This window comes from Hoplias malabaricus, chromosome 2, assembly GCF_029633855.1.
Source record: "Hoplias malabaricus isolate fHopMal1 chromosome 2, fHopMal1.hap1, whole genome shotgun sequence".
Taxonomy (NCBI): Eukaryota; Metazoa; Chordata; class Actinopteri; order Characiformes; family Erythrinidae; genus Hoplias; species Hoplias malabaricus.
The window spans coordinates 47151891-47176706 of record NC_089801.1 but is presented as its reverse complement, the minus strand read 5'-3'; the positions used below and the strand labels follow the sequence as shown (position 1 = coordinate 47176706).

At 37.9% G+C, this 24816-nt stretch overlaps 2 protein-coding genes across 6 annotated transcripts in view; one reads left to right on the top strand and one right to left on the bottom strand.

Annotated features, from left to right (window-relative positions):
- The window catches only part of chrna8 (cholinergic receptor, nicotinic, alpha 8), a 103923-nt gene extending 100608 nt beyond the window's left edge, over nucleotides 1-3315 (top strand). For both annotated transcript variants that reach the window (XM_066659946.1, XM_066659947.1), the window contains one exon: nucleotides 291-3315. In XM_066659946.1, the coding sequence (XP_066516043.1) occupies nucleotides 291-860 (570 nt within the window). In that variant the 3' untranslated portion in view covers nucleotides 861-3315. The remainder of the gene's footprint in view (nucleotides 1-290) is intronic.
- Nucleotides 3316-3751: 436 nt separating this feature from the next.
- The window catches only part of dnah6 (dynein, axonemal, heavy chain 6), a 162699-nt gene continuing 141634 nt past the window's right edge, over nucleotides 3752-24816 (bottom strand). For all 4 annotated transcript variants that reach the window (XM_066659940.1, XM_066659943.1, XM_066659942.1 and 1 more), the window contains 10 exons: nucleotides 24021-24159; nucleotides 22952-23071; nucleotides 17851-17972; nucleotides 16041-16170; nucleotides 13672-13799; nucleotides 10761-10946; nucleotides 6847-6919; nucleotides 6604-6755; nucleotides 5284-5506; nucleotides 3752-3951 (listed from right to left, as the gene is read on the bottom strand). In XM_066659940.1, the coding sequence (XP_066516037.1) occupies nucleotides 3848-3951; nucleotides 5284-5506; nucleotides 6604-6755; nucleotides 6847-6919; nucleotides 10761-10946; nucleotides 13672-13799; nucleotides 16041-16170; nucleotides 17851-17972; nucleotides 22952-23071; nucleotides 24021-24159 (1377 nt within the window). In that variant the 3' untranslated portion in view covers nucleotides 3752-3847. The remainder of the gene's footprint in view (nucleotides 3952-5283; nucleotides 5507-6603; nucleotides 6756-6846; nucleotides 6920-10760; nucleotides 10947-13671; nucleotides 13800-16040; nucleotides 16171-17850; nucleotides 17973-22951; nucleotides 23072-24020; nucleotides 24160-24816) is intronic.

Here is a 24816-nt window from a genome sequence, read left to right as displayed (position 1 = left end):
TTTGTAGAACAGGGTGAACCCAGTGTGTGCAAAATTTGCTGTGGATTTTTTCAGATCTGTCTCACATAAATGGAAGCTCTATGTGCTGCTTGGAGCTTTAAAAAGTCTTGCATGGTTGTTAAGACTCACATAATTCTAAACTCCTTGGCAAATGAAGAAACAAACTTATACTTGGCAGTTTATGGACTAGATATTAAGTTAAAAATAGTGGTCTCTTTAAATAATTTAAATATTTCTGGTTTTGATGTTGCCTAGTGATATTTTGCTGGATGTCGTTTCACCACCCTCAGGTGCGGGTGATCCTGTTAAACTGGTGCGCCTGGTTCTTGAGGATGAAGAAACCAGGGGAGGAACGTAAGTCTGGCTACAAGTATGCCCACCCTCCACTACACCACGCCAGTGCCAGCAGCATCCAGATGGGCGCCGTGCCTGGGCAGGCATCCTCGTCCTCTGCCAGCTCAGCCACCAACGGCCACATGAACCTGTACTTTGGCTACCATTCCATGGACAGTGGATGCTGCCCAGTCAGCAGTGACTCAGGGGTCTCATGTGGACGGCCAACAGGTGCAGGGGGCTCCCCTGCCCATGAGCAACAGTCCCAGCCCCAGCCCCGGGGGGATGTTGTGGCACTAGCAGGTGAGAGAGATATCCAGCGGATCCTGGCAGAAGTGCTTTACATTTCTCAGCGCTTCCGGGCCCAGGACGAGGCAGAGGCTGTGTGCAGCGAATGGAAGTTTGCTGCCGCTGTGGTGGACCGCCTTTGCCTCGTCACCTTCTCCCTCTTCTCCATCATCTGCACCTTCACTATCCTCATGTCTGCCCCCAACTTCATTGAGGCTGTCTCCAAGGACTACACGTAATCCCCCTGGTTCAACCGGCTCCTGCTGTTGTTCTTATTTTATTGTAGATACCTTAGATGTGCTAGAGAACACTACCACCGCCATGTGACTCAGTGTGTGAGTCAGTGTGAGAAGTTTGAATCAAATAGAGTCAGTGTGATTCATGTTTGAGTCAGTGTGAATCAGTTAGAATCAGTGTGAGATGCAAGATTTGAGTGTGAGGTGTGTGAATAAGAGTTGGTGTGATTCATTTGGGTGATTGTGATTGGGCGAGTCTGTTTCACTGTGAGTTAACATGATTCAGTGAATCACTGTGAAAAGTCAGTGAGCTCTTTTCCATAATCCACACCTTCATTATCTTTGTAAACATGCCCAGCATCACCAAGGGCATCTCAAAGAACTAAATATTTTTTGTAGATATATTTGGAAAGAAGAACCAACCAACAAAATGTGACTCAGGAGTGAAATTGGATGTGATTTACAGCGGTTTCTAAAAGTCATTGTAATTCCATGTAAATGTGGGTCAGATTGAAAATTGTGAATTAGTGAAATAAGTTTTAGTTAGATTCAGTGTGAAATATTGTGAATCACTGCAATGAATTGACTCATTCTAATTCAGTACATCAGAAAGATCCAGTATTATTTCCTGTATCACTCCAGTTCACTCAGTGATTCCAGTGTATTTAAATCAATAAATAAAAGTCAGCAGGGTACCAGTGAGTCATTGCAAATAATCATTGTGTCACTGTGATTCATTAAGTGAGAGTGAACACTGTATATTTGTTAAATGTATTTCAGGGAGATTGGTTGTGATTCATTGAGATTTATAATGATTCACTTAGATTCACCATAAAATACTGAGGTTTAATGGTCATTCACTGAGTGATTTGGATTCATCAAGTTACTGTGATTCTTTGGTGAAGTGTCTATGAGGTGTGTGAATAAGTTTGACCATTTCTGAGTGAGTGAGTGAGTGAATGAATTTGATTCAGTGTGAACTGCCAAAGCTGATTTCTCTTCTGTTCATTTATTCTGTGAAACATAAACGATGCCGATAATAATAATAATAAAAAAAAAAAGAAATTTGACCAAACTGAGTGTATTTTACAGCCGTAGTCACTTCTCAGTGAGTATGTGGACCCTCAGAAAAGCTTCTGGATGTTACTGGTGCAGCTGTGTGGTGTTCTGAGTGAAGTATGATACTCTCTTTGCCTCTCCATATACTGCTCTACAAACACTATGCTGATGCTAAGCTACCCCAATGTCACGACTACGTACTTGCGCTTTTGTTGTTGTTGTTCTTGTTACTGTTAAGTTTTTTCACTCAGTCACTGTGCAGATGTAGAAATCCACCATCTTGTTAACGACGTCTTATCCATGAAAGCTTTATAATGGAAAATGTTTAGAGAAATGATTAATGTATGAATAAAGCGAATTTCCATTGAGGACATGAACCCCACTCTGGTCCTCGAGCAGTGCTCTGCAAAAGTCAGAAATCACGTTTCATATATTTGATTAACAGTCAATATGACCATTAAAGACAATTTATTAATATTTCAGGAAAAACTGTAAAAATATCCAGTACTTACTGTGTACTGTTGAAACATGCTTGGGAGACATTTCCACACCTCCAAAAGTCAGCCCTCAGTGTTGCACATTCAATATTGTTAAGTTCTGGACTCTGGGGTGTCCAGCCCACTGTTCTGACCACTGAACACCAGCAGCTTCTTTAATTTGACATTGTCTTCTTTCTTTTGTTTCCATTTTCTTTCCTTTTCTCAGTTTTGAAACATTTAAATTTTTAATAAACCCAATTTTTGTTTCCCTTTAACATTTTCTGACCTTATCGTAAGGAATATCAACTGAAAACTAAAGATGTGAAAATTATTTTGACTTGAATAATTAATAGAACATTAAGTGTCCTCTGGCTTTCGCATTGGTTTGGAATTTTGATGGGAAAGAGCAAAACCTAGGCCAAACCCCTCGTCCAATCTTTCTGTGTTATAAACTTCCTTTTGTTAGTGTTAGGGTTCGGATTTCATTTTATTATTGCACATGAATAGCATATTTTAGTTTCTATCACTTGATGCGCAATATCAATGATGTGGACAAACAATGACAGCCCTCTAGGGTTTTTTTTCCCGAAACCTCTGAAAGACTGAGAGGATCAATTCAGGAAAGTCTGAAAATATGTAGTGTGGTGTTCCTGTAATCTGATATTTTTATCTACAAAGTACTTATATCTGTATAATAACAGCACTGTGGTTAAAGTATAGTATTTCACCTGTAGCCTGTGTTGTGCTCAGATCTGATTTGTCCTTAATGTAATATTGGGTGTGTTTCATTTTTACTTTTCTCTTTTGTGGTCTCTCTATCTCTGTCCCAGGGTTGTCGTCGTCCTCTTTACAATATGTACAGAGATTATGTAAACACCATAAACTAACAAGTCATTTTAATAGAAAATATAGATTTGAAATAAAACCTCAATTAAGAAAATGATTTTGTGTGATTGAGATTTTTTTCTCTCATCACACACACAATGTATTTATGTTTACATATGATTTGGGGTTGTTATTTATAGTTAGTTATGACTGAATGACATGGTACATGGTGGTACTACAAATTTACAATGCAGCCACTAATAACGACCTAACATGAGGCTGAGATTGATTTCTTAGTTGGATCTGCTGTTCCACTTTAAATGGTGCAGTTCTTACATGTTGGTGCCCAAGCTATACTAATTTGCCTTAAATGGTGGATTTTTCTTCTCTGTTGGCACCAGAATGTACCTCATGCAATATACATGGCTTAACAGTCATATTCAACCTCAGGATATTGGGGGGAGTAGGGGCCTAGACAAGATTTTTTGGGCCCACATCCATATGAATTCAGAATTTGTTTTGAATGACATATATGTTTATTAGCTTTTACAACTGAAGTGTAAACAGACAGAGTGAAATTTGCAAAGTGTAAAAATTGATGGAGAAATGTGTTTGTATAACAGCAGCTCACTCGTTGAGCTGACAGAGAAGCGCAGAGGCTTTAGAGATCCAGTAATCACTAGGTCTGTCGGACGGCAATAGCACTGTCACCACAAAATTAGTGGAGTGTCCTGCAAAACACAGAAATACAGCATTCAGAAAAACAGTTCTGCAACTGCTTATCCAGTTCAGGGGGTCCGGAGCCTACTTGGAATCAGTGGGCACAAGGCAGGAACACACCCTGGAAGGGGCGCCAGTCCTTCACTGCATAATACACACACACCTCACACTTTTGAGTCGCCAATCCACCTACCAACATGTGTTTTTGGACCGTGGGAGGAACCCTACGCAGACACAGGAAGAACCCACCAACTCCTCACAGACAGTCACTTGCACAGGCAGGATTTGAACCCACAACCTCCAGGTCCCTGGAGCTGTGTGACCGTGACACTACCTGCTGCTCCACCATGCTGTGCTTATAACACATATAAAATACTTTTAACGGTCTAAGGTGAAAAATATGATACAAACGTCTAAAAGAGTGGATGGAGTTTTCACCCTGTTTAGGAAGAATAATTTGAGACACAAACAATGCTGCTATCCCTCAGCGGCATGAAAAACATGAAAGAAATCAATTCACAACATTTAATTAGCTATGCAGTTTTTTCATGACTAAAATATTTATTTATTTATGTATAATATGTATTTATTTATTAATGTATTTTTCCCCTCATAATTATGTGCTGTAGAGGCTAAAAACCTAAAATCTCTGCAACAACCCATTAAACAGTTGGATTATTTGATGGTGCTTATTTTGGTAATATTGCAATCCTTGATTCATCCACACACAAACAAGTTGGCCTTCTAGGTTTGAGCATGTTTACATCAGACACTTAAGGGGTCTCTGTAGCACTGCTAGTCTTTTTCTTTTTTTTAGTATATGTAAGTTGTGTTGGCAGCACAGCACAGCAGGTAGTGTTGCAGTAACACAGCTCCAGGGACCTGGAGGTTGTGGGTTCCAGTCCTGCTCCGGGTGACTCTGTGAGGAGTTCTCCCCGGGTTGTGTTCTCCCCGTGTCTGCGTGGGTTTCCTCCAGGTGCTCCGGTTTCCTCCCACAGTCCAAAAAACATTGGTGGGTGGATTGGTGACTCAAATGTGTCTGTAGGTGTGAGTGTGTGTCGCCCTGTGAAGGACTGGCGCCCCCTCCAGGGTAGGTTCCTTCCTTCACCCAGTGATTCTGGGTAGGCTCTGGACCCACCGCGACCCTGAACTGGATAAGCGGTTACAGATAATAAATGAATGAATGAATAAAAAAGTTATGTATATTTAAAGGAATTTTTCTATGAGTATAATTAGTGAATTAATGAGTTTGATCAGTCACTACTTTCTATTTTAAGATGCATTTCACATATATCACAGTTTTCTGGAGCTTGCGCATATGAATTTCTCCTGATGTCTTTTACCTGTAGTGGACAGTGTTCCGGCTCTAGCTGATGTTTTATAGAGTGGGGCTTGGTAAAGAGACGAGTCAGGGGTGTAGTTCTGCTGTGGCTTAAAGTGCACCACCGGCAATGTGGGGTTCATTTCTCGTGGCAATGCGTCCTCCATCACCATCTTCTCATCATCCCAGCGACTGGCGTCCATGAACATCCCATGTACCAGAACTCCATCCTCCACTGAGGGAAGCTACAGAGAAAAACACAACCATGAACGTCAACAAAATATAAGTCCAAACATTTGTCTGCATCTGTTCTTCCAACATTTCTGAAATTGGTCGCTGAAATCCAAAAGAAAATTTCATGCACCCAGATAGAAATGTCAGAAACTCTGCATGCCATTATGTCTCAGGCAGATATGTAAATGATTACTGGGGTGGTCGGATTAGACACTGGATCCCCTCTGTGCTATTAAAAAAACACACTATGACGGATCTGACAGCGATTGTGTTAGATTATAGAGTCCTCATAATCTAACAACTCTTCAATCCTGACTTTGCTGTGGAGTGACACACTGCCCTAACTGCTGGTGTGATAATCTGTGGCGCCATCGTATATAAAAGTCGGTCATTCCTAGTAGTGATAGGAGAGATACTAACAGCTCAGGGATATGTGCAGGACAAGGCTTTCATGGCAAGGCTTCCAACTGCCATTTTTTTCAGCAGGACAATGCTCGCCCACACACAGCAAGAATGTCTTCCCAAGAATGTCTCTGTTAGATTGCAACACTTTCTTGGCCTGCCCCGTCACCAGATTTACAGACAATCAAGCATTTATGGGACCAGCTGGGACATCAGCTTTGGCAACCTATGAATGTGCAGGATCTACAGGCCCAGCTGCAACATCTGTGGGCAAACGTTTTTTTTTTATATAGAATTATATTCTTTTGCTCTAATATTTTAATCTTATACCTATCCTCATTACATTCACACAAAAAAAAAAATAAATATGATTCCAAAATCTTCTTGGTTTTTTTTTTTTGCCAATGAATGTGGTCCTTTTTTGCTTCAGTAACCAATTTCATTATTATTAGGACATAAAAGAGAATACAGTTGAAGTATAAGATGTGTGCAATGGATAAAGTGGCCAATGGCCTATCAAGCTTGACGGGCATTTAATAAATCTTATTGACTAGTTTATTAGAAATGAATGTTTATTGTAATGTTTAATGTAATTAGTACAGTGACTTATAAAGTGTTAATAATACAAAAGCCAGTGAAAGGAAATGCAGGTTCCTAGAGAATTAGCCCGTAAGGAATAAACCCTGGCCCATAGCCCTGAGCAGACCTCTTGGTCCAGTTCGAGCTCCCCATCAGCGCCAAGGTTCTTCAGGGTTTCAGTGACCGTTGCCTGGTCTCTGTAGTTGGGGAGGACATTAAAGCAGAAGTTGAGTTCATCTATGGGCAGGTTGTATTTTCGTGCGTGGTTCTGCAGTGCCCCTGTTGGAATGGACAAAATATACAGCACTAAATATAATGCAGCTATACTTTCTCTGAGAATGACCGTTCAGGTGAATTTAATACCACCTACCTGTGAGGAAGCCCTGAGGGAAGAAGAAGCCGGAGATCCAGAAAGACTTGGGCTGACCTTTTGTTACCCAGCTCTAAAAATACCACACACACATACACACAAACCCCCAGAACCAACATTTACTAGGGTCTCCCCTGTATATAGGTAGATAGATAGATAAATAATTAATAATAAAAATTAATAAAAATTAATAAAATTAATATCAACAAACAAGAAACATGACATCACATCCAACATTAATCTATAGACTTTGTCAGTATTAATATACAACATTAATAAACAGTGAGTCAGTCAGTGATAGATGAATAACGTATAATGAAATATTTAAAATGTATTTTAAAATCATTTCATTGTTCTATTATATATATATATATATATATATATATATATATATATATAGATAGATAGATAGATAGATAGATATAGATATATATATAATTATTGTCCAGCCCTAATACAAATATAGATAGCTGTTGGACCATTTAACATAAATATTTTAGATTTTTCCTTTTTTTTTTTTTTTCATACAACACTCTAGTCAGCCCTAGTGTTAGCATTATGCCGTAATGCATATGTTCACAGTATGTTTAGCATCACCTCGGCATGGTTTCAGAGGCACAATAAAAAGGCGCTTTTCACAGCCAGAGGTTGCTCTAACAGGCAACGTTCACTTCTGGTTCAATTCCCATCTAGGGCATGAAAGAAATCTGACTTGCTAACTAGAGCAGAGGGCTGCAGGTTATAACACACGCCGAGCTGGACCCTTCTGTCCTTGAGCAGGATTTTTCTGTCAAAAGGGCTTCCAGACCAAAGTGTGTGTTCCCCCAGCTTATGACCTTCCTTTCAAATTACCCGTCACTGTAAATGTATATGGATGATGAATCACTCCAATCATGGAGGTGTTTGGACTTGTACTGGATTGCTGCAGATTAAAAAATGAGGGATAGCCGTTTAACACCTAGCATGCTAACTAGATATAAGAATGCATCAGTACGTGTCTGACGTTGATCGAAAACATTGATTTCAAAATGGCAGATCAGTTACTACTTTTAAATTACTTTTTTCCCCAAAAAATACCCCCACAGAAAGTTCAACTATGCAAAGGCTAGTCCTGTTACATTTGTGTGGAGTTATTTTTTGTTTATTTAGCACATGATTCCTCCATGATGTGAAGCTCCACCCCATGTTTTCATACTGCCACTAACACAACATTAATTTAACTCTACACGTTTGGAGGAGAATGCTAAACACATAAACTTAGATATGCTAGCTGACAGATGCCCTTGTGAGTGGAAGCACAATGTAGGGATTTCTAATAATGTGATTAATACATGCAAGCACATGTTCCTAAAATGTAAATTAAAGCAACACTAGGTAATATTTGGTATTTTTGCTCTTATGTTCCTCCTACAGTGGTAGAGGGTAATTCACTTCCATATCGCTGACTTGTTTCTGCAGTGCTGAGCCCAGAGCACCAATGACAGCGGTTCTGCTCTATGCCAATCATAGCTACACTACATAGCATTGCTTAAAAGCCTTTATCGATTAAACAACAACAACAACAAAAAAATGGTGAAAAAAGCAGCATATTGACAAACGAAACAAAGAATCTGCTGTCATCACCCAGAGCCAAGAACTTAACACAAATTATTATTTTTTTTAATTATTATTATTCTTTTTTTGGATCACAAGAAACAGAAATGCAAACATTAGAAACAAATTTTAGAGGTTGCAGATATCTTTGAGAAACTGAAAGTCTACTAAAAAGGGAAGCTGTAATAAAGGTGGATTATAAATGCTGCATGAACTGAAAAATTAATAATATATTTAGAGACTTTTGGGTAAATACTCAGGAGTACATTCTGCCTACCTCTGCTTAACACACACACACACACACACACATTGCACTAAGCCAATATTCTGCTCTCAGTTCAATTAGCCCATTCGTTTCACTATTACAATATGCTTCATAACACAAGAATGTGTGTGTGCGTGTGTGTGTGTGTGTGTGTGTGTGTGTGTATGTTTGAGAAAGAGTGAGAGAGTCTTGAATTCTGTTAGTATGGGTTGCTTTGTGTTATGTAAGAGAATGGTCCAGACCAACCACATGGAATAACATATTCAGTCAGTTTTGATGAGAATGAACTCTGTGTGTGTGTGTGTGTGTGTGTGTACCGAACCATGCGAGAGACCCTCAGAGAGAGGAAATATGAGGAAAAAGCTTTGAGGATATGTGCCAGTGTAGGAAATGTGTTTGTGACTGGCACGTCTTGCAGTACCTACAACAAGTTCATATCTCAGTGGTTTCAGGGTTGTTCTTTCTAACACATGCAGAGAGAAATAAATAGACAGAAGTGCACACTTCAGTTACTTTTCAGTAATACAGCCCTTTTCCATTGGATTTTGTAGTGCAATGATGTGCAAGTGATTTAAACCATATATTTATGTTGAGTAGCATTATTTATGAATGGTTTCACTATTTGCCTGTGCATTCATTCCCAGAATGGTGAAACATATTTAACTACAAATTTCTCAACATAAAATAGCTAAATATTACCACCTACCATGCACAATTAAAATATTCAAAAAATCTGGAGAAATCTCTGTTTGCAAAGGACTAGGCCAAAAAACAATATTCTACAGTTGTTACCTTTGGTCCTTCAGGTGGCACTGCACTAAAAGCAGAATAAATTCATTAGTGGAATCATGGGCTCAATAACACTTCCTAAAACCACTGCCTGTGAACATAGTCGCTGCATCTAGAGTTGCATGTTAAAACTCTCCCTTACAAAAAACAAATCATTGATCCAGATATCATGTGGTCTAAAAAACAAATTTGGAAATTTAAAATCTAGTATAAGTGTTGGTATAGGGGTGCATTAGTGCACAAGGCATAATTGATTTGCCCATTGGTGCCGGCACTGTTAAAGCCAAATGATATGTACAATTTTTCAAGCAACATTTGCTGCCATCCAGACTTTGCTTTTTCAGGGAAGGCTATGTAAGCAAGACAACACCAGACCACAGCCCGCCCTTATTACAAGAGCAAGGTTCTTGTAAAAAAGTTCAGGTGCTATACTGAGCTGTCTACGGCCCAGACATGTCACTCATGTGACTATTTGGTGCATTACGAAACAAGAAAATATATTATAAGCAGTGCCAGTGCCAGAACAAGATGTGGTATACCTCATATTTTGATGCCATATGTTTTGGAACCTATTTACATGGATCTGGCACATCTGCAATTTTATACAGAAAAATATCATCCTTCTATAGCACACATACATGCTCATACATAAGCACAATCATTATTGCTTTCCAGATCTTTCACCCTCCATGTACACTTGCTGGACCACTCCACTTCCAAAGGAGACCCCAAAGAACAGACCAGCTGAAATCCTATATCACACTAGAATGGGAAAACCTTTCACTTTCAAAATGACAGCAATTACATTCCTCAAATCCCAAATATTTACAGAGTGTTATTAAAAGACGGTGTTGGAACACCGTGGTAAACAAATATTTTTCAAGAACTCCAAAGTTCAGGCTTAAAAGTTGGCTGCATTTCCTGCATTTTATGATCAACATAATGTCAGTTACTTTAACACTTTATCTCTCTGTAAGAGCTTACTCCACAGCTTACATTTGTGTTCTAGAAGAATGTTCTTCTTTTGTGTCTCAGTGTTTGTTAAGAGTACCACATATAGAGACCTATAAAATGAGTTGTCTTCACACATTAAAAAGACTAACAGGAAGATCTGTTCATACATTCGTTTTAACATTCAAAGTCAGAGTGGAGTTTATTTTATTCATGTCTCTTAAAGATCTAAGCACTGTTTGTACAGAAACAGTTTTTAATAGTTCCTATTTCTTTACAACTTTGGAAAATGGGTACAAACTACCATGTGTGTTACCTGTATGAAGGAAGTGCGAAGGGCAAGGTCTTTGACCCAGCTACCCAGAGGCTTTAGTGAGGGATAAGCAGAATTAGCCCAGTGTTGGGGAACTTGATTGTTCAGAAAACTGTTGTAGATCCTCTCCATCTCCTCTGACATCACCACCAGTCCAGCTATAGCCTTCTGTAGCGTATTTAGAGATACCTGAAAGAATAACAAATTGCAAGTTTCATACTGTGCTTTCTCAAAATCAAGAATGATTTATAATTAAAATTCAGCAGCAAATACATAACACAGTTTGTGTGTGTGTTTGTGTTTTTGTTTAAATGTAGGCTATCAATAAGTTTTGTAACGTTCAGGGTTGCTGAGTGAAACTCTAATGACTCGAAGTTATGATCCATAATGCAGGGTTTTTTTAATTAGCTGAAGACAGCCAATAAACAAGCAAGAACAACAGCGTCTCCAGTGCTAACAGCTAAAAAAGTAGCCCTCTGCTTCGCTCCTGGAAATCTTACACTTTTATTTCTGCTAGTGCCCCTATATGATTTGTAATAGTACAGGGTGGGCCATTTATATGGATACACCTTAATAAAATGGGAACAGTTGGTGATATTAACTTCCTGTTTGTGGCACACTAGTATATTGGAGGGGGGAAAACTTTTCAAGATGGTTGGTGACCATGGCAGCCATTTTGAAGTCGGCCATTTTGTATCCAACTTTTGTTTTTTCAATGGGAAGAGGGTCATGTGACATATCAAAATTATTGGGAATTTCACAAGAAAAAGATGAACTGTCTGCTTAGTTTTAACGTAACTTTATTCTTTCATGAGTTATTTGCAAGTTTCTCTTTGTTTACAGCCATTGACATGTCGCAGAGCTTAACACGTGAGGAGCGGATAGAAATTGTGTTGATGTCTGGTGAACGCAGTGACTCGGTCATTGCAGCAGATTTCAATGCAAGACACCCTACGAGACCACCCATCTCCCATGCTACAGTTAGCAAACTGCTTGCCAAGTTTCATGAAACTGGTTCAGTGTTAGATTTGCCAAAATGAGGATGCAGGAAACTGTCACTAATGAAGAAACATCAGTGGCTGTCCTGAATTTGCAGAATGCAAAACAAAAATAGGATCAGGACCCTCAGTTTACAAAGAAGATTTTGTTCAGTGATGAGGCAAACTTTTATGTGAATGGTGAAGTTAACAAACAAAATCACCTCTATTGGTCTGAAACTAACCCACATTGGATAGATCCCGCTAAGACTGTTGGAACAAAAATATTGATGGTATGGTGTGGTATATGGGGTACAAAGATAGTGTGGCCATTCTTCATCAATGGAAACCTCAAGGCCACTGGATATGCGAAATTGCTACATGATGATGTGATTCCCTCTTTATGCACTGAAGCTGACACGTTCCGAGTTTTTCCAGCAAGATGGTGCACCACCACATTATGGGTGTCAGGTTCGAGCATTCCTAGACGAACAGTTTCCTGGAAAGTGGACTGGTCGTCGTGGGCCAGTTGAATGGCCCCGAAGGTCTCCTGATCCGACCCCCTTTAGACTTTTATCTTTGGGGTCATCTGAAGGCTATTGTCTATGCTGTGAAAATACAAGATGTGCAGCACCTGAAACTATGGATACTGGAAGCCTGTGCTAGCATTTCTCCTGTGGGTTGATCATGCTCATGTTTGTTGAACAGGTCCCTCCATTCAGGACTTCTGGGAAGATGCAACATCAATCATTTCAGAAACCTTGGGCTTTGGTATCGGTATATATATTATATATCTGTACCTTGGCCAGGTTCCTGACAGGTTAAATAATGATACTTACATCTTAAAGATTTTATTAGCTACAAGCAAGAAAACCTTTAACATAAGTTGGCTCCAGAAAAGTCCTCCCACTGCTGATCTCTTTATCAGTACTGTTGAACAATTACACCTCTTAGAACAGATAAATTATTCCTTAAAACTTAAGAAAGAGTTGGGAGAATAAAAATGGGGAAAATTTTTAAATGTATTTTTCAGCCTGTAGGAAAGATTCCATATAATGATCCAATGAATGGATATAATGTTATTGTATTGTATTGTATATTGTATTGTAACTTGTGCTTTCATTTAGAAATCATCCCATGACCTCAAATACCTCAAATACCTTTTTTATTTCTTTCCCTGCACCTCTTCTCAATCAGTCTGTATTTTACTTAAAAGAATAAATAAAGAGTTAAAAAAAAACCCAATCTCTATTACTTTGTATTCATATTGTTTTGTACAAGTTACATTCAATTTTTATGACTGGGTAACACTTTGAAATAAGGATACATTAATTAAATGTACTTAAGACAATATAAAATAATGAGGCAGAAATAAGCATTACTAAATGATTACGTAAAGTCACAATTAATGAAGTAATGATAGAAACCAGAAGTACTATTATTTTAGGATTTTATTAAATCCTAAAAGAATGCTATTTAATGTTAGTTCTTGTTTCTTAAAAATTCTTAATGATTAATTGAGAGATTATCTAATTAATTTACCCTTAAACACTATAGATAAGTACATAACAATTCATTAAAAAAGTATATGACTTTGTAATGTCAAGTTTCATAGCCAGTTTTAAGAACACTGTAAATGCTATGATGCAATACATTTTTAAATATATTTTCTGCATTATAATAGCCCCAGAGAATATATCATAAATGATTACTCTGTCATTTCCTGATTATGTTACAATGCTTCCAATTCAGCTCCTGAACTCCTAATCAATGGGAGAGTTCCCCATGGAAATAATATTAAACAAAAAATCACTTGAAAATAAGTTTCCAAAGCCATTCACTGAACATTTTAATTTGGAAGTCATTTTATTACATATTTTTACAACTGAATGTGACTGACCTCTGTCGTTGTGCAGTGGACTTTGTTGGATACTTACTCTTAGCACTTGCAGCAGAACATTAAAGCGGTCAACCTCCTGTCCCAAGACGGTGGTCAGGGAGTTCACTCGGCCATTAGCATCTCGTACAAACAGAGTCTCAGATGCTCCATCCATGTCCAGCTTCTCTATAAAAACACATACACAAACACACACACAGCATGTTGGGAACTGACTAATAAATTGATGACCACACAGGTCTCTCTGTCCAAGCTGAGGTCAGTCACCTCACACTGTCTTACACAAGCCATAAAATCTGACCTGCCACTAAAGCTGCTGACTTAGTCTCAGAGCTTATGTAAGGAAACCTGTGCAGAGGGGACTATAAACACAACACTGCAGAGTGTTATAGAGGGAGCTACTGACAGTTTGGGGTTACAGAATGATACTGGAGCTTTCCTTTTTCTGAATACACTTTTATGTATTTTCCACTCATTTTTATTGAATATATTTTTATATATTTTCCACTCTTTTTCTACACATTGTTCCCAAACGCATTTTTATGTATTTTTCAGTTGTTCATTTTCCATTTCACTCATAACTACTGCAAGTCAGAGGTCTCTCTGGACTGTAGTGTATTTTTTCGGGGGAGGATCATGTAAGTACTGGGCTGATAAGGAGTCTCTTAATGGACGTTTATGGATAATAGCCATATTTCCTCTGGGGGCTTGGGGGAAGCTCAGTGCTGGCGTGTTCATGTTACATGTAACAGAGTTAAATTACAAAATAAATGTTCTATAACAGAATATTACATAATTACACATTTCATCAAAATATTGGAGATTAAAAAAGGTTTATATCCGGCTGAGGGCGGCACGGTGGTGCAACAGATAGTGTCACAGTCACACAGAACTGGATAAGCACTTACAGATAATGAAAGAATGAATGAATGAATGAATATATCTGGCTGTTTGGAGCTGTACAGGGTGAGGATAGTAAAATTAGCTGAAGTAACTGGCCTTAGTATTATGTTTTCTCAAATGACGCACTGTCTTTCTCTGTGTAAATTTCAAGTCACATATGCTCTATGTCTACCATACTGTGAAAATCCTGCATTGAACAGTGCTCAGAGTTAAACAGTAATGTTGTGCTGCCTCTATTACAAAACATGGTGTCAAAATTTTGGACATGGGCCAAATAGCTGCTGTGCAAAAGCTTCGTATTAAATTACGAATGTTTTTTACAACTGTAAAACCTGTTTAGGTTAATGTTAACTGGTTTAATTTAACTTTCTGTCTTCTCTCCCAGTATTCATCATTTCAAATTAAAACCCTCTGCAGAGGTTGCATTTCATAATATTCTTCTATTGCAAAATGAATGTTGCAGAAACACGGTCATAGTGTAGCTGAAGTAGTTTGTGAAGTGTGGTACTAAGGCCAGACGTGTAGTTGAGGTAGGTTACTGAGGATGGTCTAAGTACTACAATTTATAGAGCAGAGGTAGGGGTTCTCTAGCAGATGTGATTTACTAAAAATTATACCACAATTAGGTCCAACCCTGCCATGTGATTGGTTGAGAGATTTTCCAGGAGTGCCAATACAGAATGATAATGGCACTCTGACAAAGCTCTTCAGGTATGACTCCACAAAAAACACATAACCTAGCAACAACGGCAGTGTTTACAAGAGAGCAGTGGCATGCCTAGACTTTTTCAACAAATGTGGAACCAATTCATTTTCTGCACACCTTAAATTGAACAGGGTAAAAAGTTATGGCACACTGGACCTGTTGTCCACTTTCGGATTCGTACTAAAGAAAATCGCAACGAAACAAAAGCAGAATAATGCTACATGTGTGCTTTCTGTATTCAGCTCAAGTCAAGGTGCTCTGATTCCTCAGCCTCTCTCATTTACCATTTACATCAGGACATTATTATCACTACAGGACAGCTATACTGCAAAATATTCACTTAAACTTAAACACACAGAACTTAATCATTTACATGTGTATCATATATTACTATATGAAGGTTCAAAATTCCTGAACAGAAGCAGTTAAAGATACAGTTTGTCAAAAAGGGCAAAAAGGAATGTGTGACAGAATGAAACCTTTTACTTTGCATTTGGTTGATTAACAAACAAATGTTTTTTTTTTCTCTCTTCTTTATCTTAAAACCTAATAATAAACAGCGACAACAAACTGTGTTATAATTGCAGCGATACATTTGTTGTCCGCGCTATAAAACACCAGTGCCGGTATCTCACATTGTAGCACTCCCTCTTGTGTATTATAGCAGATCAGGTTTAGTGAGGATTATATAATTGATGTGGCTTGTGAGAACTGTGTATCTGCTATAATACAGTGAGGATCTTGTAGATGTTATACTTAATATTAATGATTTAATGTGCTATAGGGATGTTAAATCTCACCAGGGATCCTGCTGAGGATGGAGTCAGCGAGTTCATGCACTACCTGGTCATTACTCTTGCCTCCACCAACTGCTGAGGTGCGAGGCTGCACCTCCAGAATGGTGTTGATCACTGTTGATGTCTCCTGTCTCTGTGATAAACAAAAAAGTGGATCTTTCTGTTTGAATGAAGTTGCTATTGTGTTTAAAAGAATGCAAGACATGTAGAAATGATTGTGTGTTACTGTATAGGTGACAGAGATACTATGCTTAAATATACATTAACACTTCATTTTTCGTAGATCTAGAGCACAACTTCATAAGCCTTTCCTGGCAACTGACATAGGCATAAATACAAATCTATAGAGGCTTATTCAAACAAGATGGCAGTTGCCATAAAACTTCCTAGGGTGTAACTGACTTAACATATCTTTTATGAAAACTGATAGTTGATTTCTGATTAAAGCTAAGTACAAATAGCTGGTTCACAAGGGTATATGGAACACCATCTATTTCTAAATCTCATTACAAATAAAATAAAAATGTATTTGCATTTTCTGTAGCTCCCCTGAGTTATTTACAGTAGCTTTCAATGACACAGCTGTTTATCTTTCACATCAAAAGAGTTTAAACTGGTTAAGTACTATCCATTCTGTTTTTTCCCCTGTGTTGTAACTATCACATGTATGAATGAATGGATGAATGGATTAATATATGCTTTTATATAAATAAATATATAAATACATTTTTGTCATGAAATTAGGGCACACAAATACATGTCTCAAATATATTTCTATGTTTTAATATATCTTTAATTAGGGCTACTTCTCTCTTTCTATATATTTCAACATTTATTTATTTATTCATACAATAATTTATTTCTGCATTTCCTCATTTATGTAATAGTTTATTTCCACATTTCAAAATGTATCTATATATTTATTTCCACATTTTATTTTTTATTCAATTATATATTTCCACATTTCTACATTTATTTATTTCTGTATTTCTGCTTCTCTATGTTAATTGAGTTGGCTCACTCTAAAGCAGTATGGGTCAGCTTGGCAAACCCATAAGTGGCTTTTGTGTCCGGACAGAATTACAGACACAGAGGGGACCTCACAACAGAGGATGTAATAAAGAGGACAATTACTCTGTCCATGCTTTTAGAGATTTGTTTCGTAGTTTCATTTGAGCTTAAGACATTATTGGTTTGAGAAACACAGACACTGCTGATCTCCCTCTTCAGCTGGCATGTCGTATCCATCTCCCCCAAATGCCCCCCTTTTTCCTGTTGGTGTTCTTGAAAGTTTTCATTGTATCTAGCAGTGTCTAGCATGCAATGGTGTGTGTGTGTGTGTGTGTGTGTGTGTAAAAGTGTGGATAGGGTTTTCACCTTGTTTAATACAGCCAGTGTGCTGCTACACATCTTTGCACATCTCTGTTGTGAGGTCTCCATCCTGTAAATTGTACTGTCTAAGCCCCTGAGCCATGCCAAGCCAACCAATCCAACTTTAGATTTAATTTAGAACCTCCCGCTCATTTGTCATACAGATGCACAAATACAAATATAAATTAATGTGCAAATATAAATATAAACAAAAGTGCAAATGATTTCAACATATGATTGTACTTTCTAACATAACATTTTTGCATTATTTGTAAAGCATTTCTACTCTGCTCCATTTTTTTTTTTACTTTTCAAATTTCCTATTTTCAACATATTTGTTTGCTAAAATGCCATGGTGTCAGTAGAAACATGTACAGATTGATGAGGTTATGACAGTATGCATGCTATATGGCCTGTAGTGTTTGAATGGTGTCATTTTTACCTGGTACGCCAGGTTGGCATTGTCATGCATGCCAAAGATTTCAGGGTCATCTATAATGGGCATATTTTCAATGTAGCTGCTATATTCCTTCAGACTGTCTGATTCAGGAGCAAAGTAGATCCCTTCATAACACAGAAAGCAGTGAGTCTCATGTGAAGTTCAGTCTTAGATGTTGTTGAATTTTCTATAATGCCAAAGATGTTCAGTCAGAGGTATGTGTCCTGTCTGGGGTTTTGCGAACACCAGCAGTTTCTTTGTTTGATTTCTTTGGTACTATCTACCTCCTTCACTCAGTGAGGAACTGATGAGGAACTTCTTGACAGCTTCATGTAGTTTCTCTATAGTGTTCAATGTTTTTATTTTTTTTATGTTTTTAAATGGTAGTCTTATAAAATCTATTTTGTTGTTGTTGTTGTTTTAAAGTTCCACTTCCGTTTACAAGTGGCTTATCTCTTACACAATCTCTACAGATATATCTGGAAATTGAATAAATTAATGGTTGTAAATGAAGAGAATGAAGTGTGGTCTCTGACTTTGGCACAGCTCTCTACATCCCTGTAAGAGATCTGTATGATTTGCCTGGACTGTGTATGTGTAACCGGATTACATGTTTACAGTCAAATTAATGAAATGAAAGGTAAGAGTAATCCACAGTTCAGGACAGTAATGAAATCAGAGATTATTTGGAAAATCTCATTAGAGGGAAAGGCTTGGACTGCTGCTATACACTTCCTTCCCAATGGGAGAGAAAATGAAATAGAAAATTAATAAAGATCAGCCGAGTGTGGCACAGTTTTGCTCAGTACAAACTTCATTCAGGCTTTCATGTATTTCCAGTGTAGCCCAAAGCATCTTCATATGATTAAGTTTAAAACCGAAAAAACTCAAAAGTAGTTGGCCAATACACGAAATGTTACAAAAACCAAAAGCAGTGTATTAATTTGTATGTTTATATATATATTGCACCCAGAAGGAAGTGTCATATTGCAGTGATACTGGCAAGAAAGATAGGTTAGCACAAACAATAAATTATTAAATATGTAGACTGATATGGGCAATTGTTATAGAGCAATACATACAGAAGTAGTGTCTCTTAGTATGGCATTGGGCTGCCATGTTGTGCTAATGCAACATGCTATTCATCTTGGCATGGAGATGTACAGGTTCTTAACGGTTTCCAGCAATAAGCCCTTCATGCAGCTTAACAATTCTCACACAGTTCCTGCAGATTTTGCAGAAGGATTGGAGTGTTGGTAGCATGCCCAATAGTATCGCACACATTTTCAATTCTGGCATAGGTCTGGCAATATGGCTGGCCATGACACAGTGCTTTTGTCTTCATATCCTCGTGATATGGCAGCAGGACGGACAAGCATTGTTGGAATAATGCACCAGAGTGTGCGTTCAGAAAACTAGGGCCACTGGTTGATTGGTGTTAAAGGCATCTGTTGGTTCTCCCTCTTCATGGTTTGTGTAGGTCTCCCAGATCCTTCATGTCAACAGCATACTAAGGTAATAAGGTAATAAGGTAATATGACAGGCCCTATGATGCAACCCCATCACAATTTTACACTTGCTCAAACTACTGAGCTCAACTCTCAGGTATACTTCGCTTGCAAAGCATGCCATACAATTTTTTTAATTGGACTTTAGTTTATAAGCAATGCAAAATAAGACAAGATATTAGAATTAGATATATTACCTTACACAGTACAGGTCCTACACAATATACTATATGTATTTTTCACATGTTTCTTTCTATATTTATTGTTTTTTCAATGACAATTGTCATAACAAGCAAGAAAGCAAGGAAAGAGTGCTAGGGGTGAGGCAGGACAGGTGAATGTTTAATAGGCTTAGAGATCAAGAATATACTTTGGTATTTCCCACATTTTCCATTATGTGGTTAGTACATATACAACTAATGTCTAATCTCTTTGCCTTATTCATATATTTTATCCACTTTCACCAGTCTTCATTGAACTGATCCATTTTCTGCCATAAAGCATTTTTCAGCATCATCTGATATATTTCCTGCACAATATCAATTCATTGACTTTCTTTAGGTGGATCACACTTATGCCAGTTTCCTGTTATGGCCTTTTTACTATTGATTACAAGGATTTGTAATAGGTATTTAGGTTCCTCCAACACAACCTTTGAAATATTGCTGAGGTACAATATAGTAATTAACCCAGGGATTTTATAACGCAACACCTCATTCCCTGTGTAATGGATACCACCCCAAAATTCATTTCACTTTTGGCAGTCTCAAAAAAACAGTTGTTTCAATACTGTCACATTGCCTCCAACATGATGGAGTAATAAAAAATTTGATTACATACATATTTCCATCCTAATTCTCTCCATTGTTGCAGGTGTGTGGAACAATATTTTACACATATTGATTTATTATCAATGCCAAAATTTTAATACCTGAACATATCCTGAATCCCACTGTTAAATACAAACCGGATTCCAAAAAAGTTGGGACACTAAACAAATTGTGAATAAGAACTGACTGCAATGATGTGGAGATGGCAAATGTCAATATTTTATTCGTAATAGAACACAGATGACAGATCAAAAGTTTAATCTGAGTAAATGTAACATTTTAAAGGAAAAATATGTTGATTCAAAATTTCACAGTGTCAACAAATCCCAAAAAAGTTGGGACAAGTAGCAATAAGTGGCTGGAAAAAGGAAATTGAACATATAACGAACAGCTGGAAGACCAATTAACACTAATTAGGTCAATTTACAACATGATTGGGTATAAAAAGAGCTTCTCAGAGTGTCAGTGTCTCTGTGAAGCCAAGATGTTAAGAGGATCGCCAATTCCACCATTGTTGCTCAGAAAGATACAGCAGCAATACCAGAATGCTGTTACCCAGCATAAAATAGCAAAGACTTTTAAGTTATCATCATCAACCATGCATAAAATCATCAAAAGATTCAGAGAATCTGGAACAATTGCTGTGTGTAAGGGTCAAGGCCTTAAAACTCTACTGAATGCTCGTGATCTCCGGGCCCTTAAATGTCACTGCACCTCAAACAGGAATGCCACTGTCAAGGAAATAACAGAATGGGCTCAGGAATACTTCCAGAAAGCATTGTCAGTGAACACAATCAACCGTGCCATCCGCCGTTGCCAGCTGAAACTCTACAGTGCAAAGAGGAAGCCATTTCTAAGCAAGCTCCACAAGCTCAGACGTTTATACTGGGCCAGGGGGCTTTTAAAATAGAGTGTGGCAAAATGGAAGACTGTTGTGTGGTCAGATGAGTCACAATTTGAAGTTCTTTATGGAACACTGGGACGCCATGTCATCCGGACCAGAGAAGACAAGGATAACCCAAGTTATTATCAACGCTCCGTTCAGAATCCTGCATCACTGATGGTATGGGGTTGCATGAGTGCTTGTGGCATGGGCAGCTTGCATGTCTGGAAAGGCACCATTAATGCAGAGAACTATGTTCAGGTTCTAGAACAACATATGCTCCTATCTAGACGTCATCTCTTTCAGGGAAGACCCTGCATTTTTTAACAAGATAATGCCAGACCACATTCTGCAGCAATCACAACATCATGGCTACGTAAGAGAAGGATCCGGGTACTGAAATGGCAGCCTGCAGTCCAGATCTTTCACCTACAGAGAACATTTGGCGCATCATAAAGAGGAAGGTGCAACAAAGAAGGCCCAAGACGATTGAACAGTTAGAGGCCTGTATTAGACATGAATGGGAGAGCATTCCTATTTCTAAACTTGAGAAACTGGTCTCCTCTGTCCCCAGACATCTGTTGAGTGTTGTAAGAAGAAGGGGGGATGCCACACAGTGGTAAAAAAAATGGCCTTGTCCCAACTTTTTTGGGATTTGTTGATGCCATGAAATTTTGAAACAACATATTTTTCCCTTAAAATGATACATTCTCTCAGTTTAAACCTTTGATCTGTGATTTGTGTTCTATTCTGAACAAAATATTAGATGTTGACACCTCCACATCATTGCATTCAGTTTTTATTCACAATTTGTTTAGTGTCCCAACATTTTTGGAATCCGGTTTGTACGAATTACTACTTCATTTCCTGAAACCTCCTTATTTTTCCATTTTCAATAAGTCTATAGTAATCCCCGTAGCTACCCGTTGTTTTAATACTGGATCCTGGTTTATATTTACTATCAAAGTCTATTCATGTAAATGTACTTTGTTGTTTTTCCAACTTGTATTGTTTTACAAAGAACTTTTTCCCCTAAAAAGTTTGAATATGATTGTATGTGGACATTTCAATGTCTTTCCACTTCGCATAGTAATTATTATTACACCAGAGCACAGGGCGTAATTGAGCTGCATAAAAAGATTACTTTAAATCTGGAGGTGCCATTCCACCTTTATTCTTTGGTATCTGAGAACAAACCTTAGGCATTTTCCCATCCCAAATAAATATATATTTATACTTAAGCTATGAATTGACAAATGGCAGAGATTGGTAAAGACATAATAGCCTAGGCAAAATAATACTTTTTATTGCATTAATCAGATTGTTAAAATCCAGTGGATACGTCCATCTGATAATATCTATAGTTATATTTGGCCTTATATAACTTTGTTTTTTCCTTATCTTATCCTTTATTGATTTTGAAGCCCATTTCAAATTGCATTTTTGTCCAGCAATTGTTTGTTATTATTAAATAATAAGGTTTCTGTTTCTGAAATAATCAATTGGCACCCTGCATATGTGCCAAATTGTTCCAGAAGACTCATTAATTTAGGAAACATTTCTGTATTTTCTAATCATAACATAATTTGCAAAAAGAATAATTATGTCTCTTTTGTCCCATTCTTATGCATTATATTTGTGCATCTTCTCAAATTACTTCTGGCAGTGGCTCTATATTAATAGAAAAAAGCATAGGGCTAAGGCAACATCCTTGCCATGTACCTCTTTCCAAAATTAAGCCATTGAGTTTTACTCTAGAAACAGGCTGTTGGTAAATTATTTTATGTTAAATATAAAATATATATAAAAAAATCAAATCTACCTCAAGACACTATATTTTTCCAACAGAATGTGTGTGTGTGTGTGTGTGTGTGTGTGTATACCTGATGCAGAGTACTTGTAACCCTCCTCCAGAGTTGCTGGAGAGAAGAAGACTTTGAGGATAGTGCGTAAACAGCGCTGATCCCATGCGTCCGTTACTCTCCCTCCATATGTAATTTCCCCTACATACATACACACACACATTTCAGTTCATTGCATCACTGCAATGTTCATTGACACCTTTCCAGAAATTAATGAGACAACAGTGTGACAGAGGGAATGTTCAATGCATTCATCATGTTGTCACTTCAAAACTCAAACCTGCGATATCAGGAATCACTGCAGAATATTCTTTGGGTGAAGGAAACATCTAACATTCATATACTTTTAATCAGACAATGCTTTATTTTACAGGCCTCTATGTTCTAGGAATGATTCAGGTAAGTATTATAGTTGATAAAACTATAAAAAAATGCCATCCACCCCCCAAATTATACCTGCTCTGTGGTGGTCCTGTGGGGGTCCTGATCATTGAAGAACAGGATGAAAGTGGGCAAACAATGTATACAGAGCCATGGATGGACTACTGTCTGTAATTGTAAAACTACAAAGTGCTCCTGTCTGGTCAGTGAGCTGAGAGACTGGACAGTGAGTGTAGTACAAAGAGAAGGGTATAATGCTATGGTTGATCTGTGTGTGTGTGTGTATGTGAGTGTGTGTGTGTGTGTGACTGCTCCAGAATGTGTAATTCCATTGAGTGTGCATTTCTATGGAGATTATACAAGCTTGAATGCAGAGTTGTCTGCATATTTTTTGTCACACTGAGGTGAAGGCAAAAAATACACTTTCTCCCAGTTATATTTCCATACCATGAAATACATCCATCTTTAATCTGCCTTTATATAGCACACACACAAACACTCTGATGGTTAAGAGCTCTGTTCTGCTTCATATGGCGACTCTTACATGTACAGCACACACACAAACTCTCTCTCTCTCACTCTTCAGTCACGGATGAGGGCTGGGAGTGACGGTGCGGATCGATGAATAATGCTATGAATAATTCTCACCTAAACAAGCATTTAGACATAAAACACACACATACACGCACGCACACACACACACACACACCAGTGATGTAGATGAGTGCGTCCCAGGGGATATGTCCACTCTGGCAGTAGAGGTTGAGGTTCAGAAGAGCACACTCTCTATCACTGTCATTAAACTCATAACCGATGTTCCAACCCAGAGGACCAAACTTCTTCCTCTCCTATACACAAATAGAAAGGAAAGGGGGGTGGTGTTAGTATTAAATATAATATAAAACTCAATATTCCATCCCTTACAGCTTCCATTATTGTCATGAGACCTGCTTTCACTTTGTCAAAGCAATTCGCAGCCACACCTGTGGAGTTGATTGGAGAAGTTGGTTAAATATTCTTGTTTTCATAGTAGTAAGTGATTCTTGGCATTTACACATCCTTTCAGATGAACAAGTCTTTGCTTTTGTAGCATCTTTTAAAAGGATGAGATCAATTATTTTTACTCAGAACATCAACAAAATGTGTTGTATGACCAATGTTTCGACCTTAGCCCATGACAGTAAATGGAGCACTAACTCTCATTTAAATATTGTGTTGTCAATGCAGGATAAACTGCAGGTTAAAAACGCCATTCTATGAAAATGACTGACTGCATGAGCTCTAGAAGCATGTACGTGCATCAGTGTAAACTCGCGAGGTGTAAGCACCCTTCACACACGTGTGTCGACTTCAAATCAGATGCTTAGTGTTCAGGGGAGCAACACTAAACAATTTCTCACACAGCATGCGCCCATGCAAAATAACCTGCACCGCTGCAGGAGACAAAACACAAACTAAACCTTGTCAAGAAGCACTTACTGAAAAAAAAATTAAACACAAACAAA